Consider the following 5661-nt stretch of genomic DNA (forward strand, 5'->3'; position numbering starts at 1 on the left):
GTTTTCTCTCTATTGAGGTCTGTTTTGGGTCTGGTTAGACCTTTACTGCAAAACCCAAGGGAGTATATTTGCAGCATTCGAAAGATGAATGGAGCTTTAGATTCTCCCACTTGCTTGCTAATGAGCTTATGGGTGTTTGCAATCTTAAGAGAATATTCATTTATTTTGGTTTGGTTTTGGTATTTGGTACAATTGGTGTTAAGCTTGAAAATTTCTGAGTCAAATGTAATTAGAAACGTTTAAAAATTCTAGTTCTTTGGTCAAGGGCAATGGCAGGAATTAATAGGTCGGTGCAGTTCCTAGTAACTAAGACCAAAGGGGCAGGGCAGGGTACTAACAAGGTTGGGAAGGGTACCGTTTTAATTGTCAAAGCTCATTCCCAATGGCATCCAAGCCATTATCGTTATCTTAGGTCTGCAGAAGAAACGTGGAGCCACTGACAAAAAACAGGGGGAGAGCACTCCACACAAAAAAGGCCCCTCTCGTTCTGACCTTGTTAACTACTGAGCCACTGTGCCCCTTAAGAGCCGTACAATACTGATTGCAACTTCAAACTGCATGGAGCAGAATATTACTTAAACATTAATTTAACCACTTGAATCATCTGAATATTCCTTATAAAACCGAGTAGTAACACACTTAAAAGATAACTTTGTCATAAAGGGCTGTGGAAATATCTTCAGGATACCAGGCTACACTGAAAAACTCAACCTGTTGTTTAAGGGCGAAGCTGAAGGCATTGAGACCCAAACACCTATGGAGTAGTTTGATTACAGGGATGCTGAAAGGTCTGCCAAGTACAAGCATGAGAAAGCTATACGGTGGTTTCATTTTTCCAAGGGCCAGTCCGTATGTTTCCGGTGGCATCTGAACCAAACAGGCCGTCTTCCTGCAAGCTCCTGTTTCGGCCGATGGTACCTCGCCGGCTGACAGTGGCGTGCTGCCGAGGCAGAGTATTTCTTGGGAAACCTTTCTGCTCCCCCTCTACGCAGAGAATATCATTTTCTTTGTCTGTTGTCTTTGACATGCAATTGTATGTGTCAGGGTCTTGCTGATATTGCATGGTGAAGGGATCGGGTTTCTCACAGCAGCTTGTAGAGGAAGAGTGGTCAACTGAGCTGTACATGTGCCACTGGCAGGTGTGGACCCCATGAGAAGGCAGGAGGAGGCTGTGACAGGATGTAATGCTGTCATGCATGTTGTGTGCATGGCTATGGCAGGAAGTCATTGAGTCTTGTACACTGTGGCAGGAGGTCTGGCGTTGCAAGCTGTGGCAGGAAGCCAGCTGCTTATCCAAGTGAGGGCTGGGGCAGGGAAGCTGGAGGTCTGGGTGTGGACTGTTGGAAACCAGTGGCGAGCCTTCAAGGTGGTGGGCAGCGTGAGGGCTGTCCAGGTGGGAGCTGTGCACACTCCCATCCATACTGGTGGAAGTCATGTGAGAATGGTAGTCCTGGAGGCATGGCCGTGGGCGGTTGAAGGAGCGTGACTTTGTTCTGTTATTAAGGCAGCTCTGTAGAGGCAGAGCGGGACGAGGGAGCTCATCAGAAAGCGACTGTGGACGTGGTGAGGGCACTGGCTCAGTGAGAGGTGTGGTAACAGGGCCCATCATGGCCACATAGCATGGACCTGTGTGATTGGGTGTGGGACTCTGGGCAGGTGGTGTCATTTTGTGGTAAGAACTCTGCACAAGGTGAGGAGAGAGTAGCGGTTGCTTGCCTGAGCACGGGGAGCTCAGGTGGCAGTGTGGCTGATGGAGCCCCTGCCTTTGGCTCGGTCCGTCCCCATTCTCGTCCTCTGTCTTGGACTTGGACGGGCAACAAGCCCACCAGCGGTGCCATACATCATCACGCTTGGCGCAGTGCTGGATGAGAAGAAAGAGTCCGAGAGTGACGCAAAAAGCCCCATACAGGCAGCTGAATATCATATCCAAGAAATGTCCCAGTGATACTGCCAACGCTCCTAAAGCCCAGGTAGCCAGGAACACAAAGAGGGTGAAGGCTGTGGCCCGGAGCTGAGATTTAAATGAGTGCTCATTTGCCAGAACCGACACACCTGTTGCATAAGGCGGACAGTCCCCAGCAGGCCCAGGAGATCCCCCAGTGTCGACGAGGCAGTGATGGTTTGACTCACTGGATGATAACTGCTGTTGCTCTTCACTCAGAACTCGCAGCTCATATTTCCTCTCTGGGTAGCGTTTAAGCTGGATGTAGGTGCACAAGAAGTACACAGACATGACTAAGACCAGAAGACTCATGGGGGCATAGAAACCTCCCAGGCTTGGTTCCCATGCCATCCAGCAACTGAAAAAGACACACAGAGACGTAAACATTTAATTTTTTTTGTTAAACTATCTATTTAACTTTGTGCAACGTGATTGTTCAGAAATAATGAGTACTTACTACAAAGCGTCATCCCTGCTGCCATAGTTATCCATACCAAATGCTGCTGTAACTCCAACAACTATGAGAGGGATTCCATCACTTACAAGATAAAATCTGCAAAAAAAAAAAGACGGAACAAAAATACTTTTGATTCCAGCTGAATCAACGTGTCTTATCAAATGAAATTGATCTCTACAGTTTGTGATTTTGTTAGTTAGTTAAATGCTGGAACAGTTTCTTGTAACCCACAAACTTTCATTTTTAGCCACACTAGTGATTTGGCTCAAGGTACGGCAATGTCTATATTTAATTTGAATAATGAGATCCAGTACAGTTATCCTTTGTGTCCAGATAATGAATCCTTATGACTTTGGTGTTTTGGTGACTTTTCATTTAGCGCCACTGACGAGACTACTGTGATACTGTGAGATTTCACATTTTCTGTGAAATATCTTGACATCCTTTGGATGGATTGCCATGAAATTTGCTTAAATTCAATTACATTTATCTAGTGCCAAATCACAACAAAGGTTATCCCATGACACTTTACATATAGAACAGGTCTAGACCGTACTCTTTATAATATTAACATACTGAAGGCTGAGTCAGGTTAACTGTTTCTTTCAGTTTCCAGTCTTCATGCTAAGCTAGCCTATCCAGAAAGAATGAACGAACAGGCATGCCAAGATACTGAACCATTAAAGCTCAATTTTGTGATCGGAAAAGAGAAACAGTGCGCTTTGCTAAAATGTTGGGCAGTAAAGAAGCTGATTCTATAAGCAGTGGGTTGTGCTTCACAAAGAGGCACCAACTACAACCAATAAGTGATGTAAAATGCTCTATTATGTGACTGAGTAACTCAGTTACAGTTTAAACTCCTAGTCATAGTGCACTGAGATTTGCCAGTTAGTGCTGAAGGGTTAGGGGCAGCATCAAGTAGCTGAGTATTGTTGTTAATTGCTTTCTGCAAGGACCAGTTGGCTCAACACTCCAGAATGTGCTTTCTCAAACTCAGCTGAGAATCTTGCAAAAGAGAGAGAAAGGTCCAAGGCCATGTGCATCACTGCTATAATCCTTCCTATGCAACACAGTTGAACATCTTTTAAGCTGTCTTATCAAGCTCTTGTGATAAGTTTTGATACTTTTGATAAGCATGATACCGCTTGTTGACAGAACCCAGTGAAGCTTCAAGCTGCTTACAAGTTTACAGCTTACCTGAGGATGGTTGGTTTGGAGCGAGTCTGGACTGGCCCTTTCCTGTCCTGGGCCCGAAGTGGGTCTTTGGACACATCTTTACAGATATTTCTAGCAGTACACGTCAGCCACAGCATGGTAGACAACGAAGCATAGTGGAGCACGATGCCAACCTAACACAGATAGAGATGTAAACAAAATCATTAAAAGCAATGGAGTTCATTGTCCAAATGTTTTGTACATGATTTCGCAATAGACGGATAATCACCGTACCACAATTGCACTCCATCCTATTATTTTTGCATCATGCTGCTAACTGAATAGTCACAACGCTATGTTAAGAAAGTGGACTGAATGTGTGGCCATCAAATGAACAGGTCCAGAACAAGTCCACTGAATCACAAGGTACACAGAGAGTCACTGTGCTGCTTTGCTTTATTAAATTCTTTTTGCACCATGTTCAACTAACGTTATTGTTCAAAAACAAACACAGCAGACATTTTGACTTGTCATAGTACTAACACTAATAACATTAATGATGGCTCTGTTATATTCAAGAGCCCCAGTAAGCCTTGAGAGTGACAGTGAGCCAGCATGCATAATACCAGGACCCTGAAACTGAAGAAGCTAAATTGTGCATTCTGACTTCTTCTCGGGGTTCAAGACTGCTAGGCTGAGTTTAATCTGATTGCAGGCTTGTGGTGTCAATTGTTTAGTAGTTAGTGTAATAGCTAGTAACAGTGGTCTCCTGCTCCGGCTTTTTCTGTTTTCAGCTAAAAGTTTTCTTTCAATTCAAAATTCGATCTTCCTTCTCCAACCTCAAAAAACGCTTCTTCTTCTTCTATCTTCTCTACCTTCCTTGATCCCCCCACTGTAAAATAGATCGATGCCATACGCTCCTCATTTCCCCACCCACCTGCTGAGACCACCTGTCCTATATCCACCTCTTCATCTTGTATTCTAACTTCCTTCTTTCTCCCAATGAGGTACTAACCCTGGTTACTTCCCACCACCCAACCACCTGCCCTATTGCCTATTGACCTTCCTTTCCAACCTCATCAATACCTCTTTGACAACTGGTTGTTTTCCTAATACTCTAAAAGCAGCTAGAATGAACCCTCTCGAAAAGAAACACACACTCAACCCTTCTGATGTAAAGAATTACAGATATGTCTCTTTTATCCATTTATTTCAAAAGATAAGATAAGATAGAACTCTATTTATCCCAACAGAGATTGAGGTGCAGCAGTTGCAGTACAAAGTAGGAGTGCGAATATACAGAGTGAAAATAAAAAACAAATATGAACAATCAAATATTAGCAATAAAGGTGCAAAAACCAAATGTACGCAATGCCAGAAATGTAAACAGAACAACCTTCTTGACCCCCACCAGTCTTGTCGCAAGGCAGGACACTCAACTGAGACTGCCCACCTTGTCGTCACAGAGGAACTTCACACTGCTAGAGCAGCCTCTATGCTGATGACGCGTGACTAATTCTGTCTTTTCCCTTTGGTCTGAAACCTAGGTGGCACCACAGCATGGCTGTAGATTCTGAAGTCATGTTTGACAGTGATTCATTTGACTCACAGGATGTAGGCTGTGGGTATAAGCCTGCCATTGGCCGACCATTTCAGTCGGCATTCTCCTACCCCTTCTGCTATCTGCGTGTTACCATTTTGCAAGAGCTCCGACGCTGCATCCTCTGAGCAGAGCCTGCACTGCTTCATATTCGAGCCGCTGTGCTCGACGGCATGTCAGCTACAGTAACTTAGCTTGGAAAATAGAGATATGAGGCACTGGATTTGATGAATTTGCGGTTTAATACCATTGATAGGCACTGTTCTGTATGTTTGAGCCAGAACAAATTACACATGTAGTAGCCTGAAAGGAAACCAGAAAAATAATGTATAGCAAGCTTCAACAGTTGTAGCTCGCGGAGTAAGCGAATGGCACACTCAGCGAACATTTTTCCCACGGACACTGATGCCTCTTTTTCTAAGTGTATAGCTGCTGATGACCTCAAAGCTGAATCAAAGTAAGCTTTCGGTTTTCCCAGGACCATCACACTGTGCAGAACATATTTCA

At 44.3% G+C, this 5661-nt stretch overlaps 1 protein-coding gene across 1 annotated transcript; it reads right to left on the reverse strand.

Moving 5' to 3' along the window:
- Positions 1-814: 814 nt before the first annotated feature.
- Positions 815-3727, reverse strand: adgra1a (adhesion G protein-coupled receptor A1a). Its single transcript, XM_070927571.1, has 3 exons — positions 3597-3727; positions 2400-2495; positions 815-2300 (listed from the first exon to the last, which is right to left on the reverse strand). Exons 1-3 carry the CDS (start codon positions 3710-3712, stop codon positions 815-817), a joined length of 1698 nt encoding a protein of 565 aa, XP_070783672.1. The 5' UTR covers positions 3713-3727.
- Positions 3728-5661: the final 1934 nt, after the last annotated feature.

Source organism: Enoplosus armatus, chromosome 20 (assembly GCF_043641665.1).
Source record: "Enoplosus armatus isolate fEnoArm2 chromosome 20, fEnoArm2.hap1, whole genome shotgun sequence".
NCBI lineage: Eukaryota > Metazoa > Chordata > Actinopteri > Centrarchiformes > Enoplosidae > Enoplosus > Enoplosus armatus.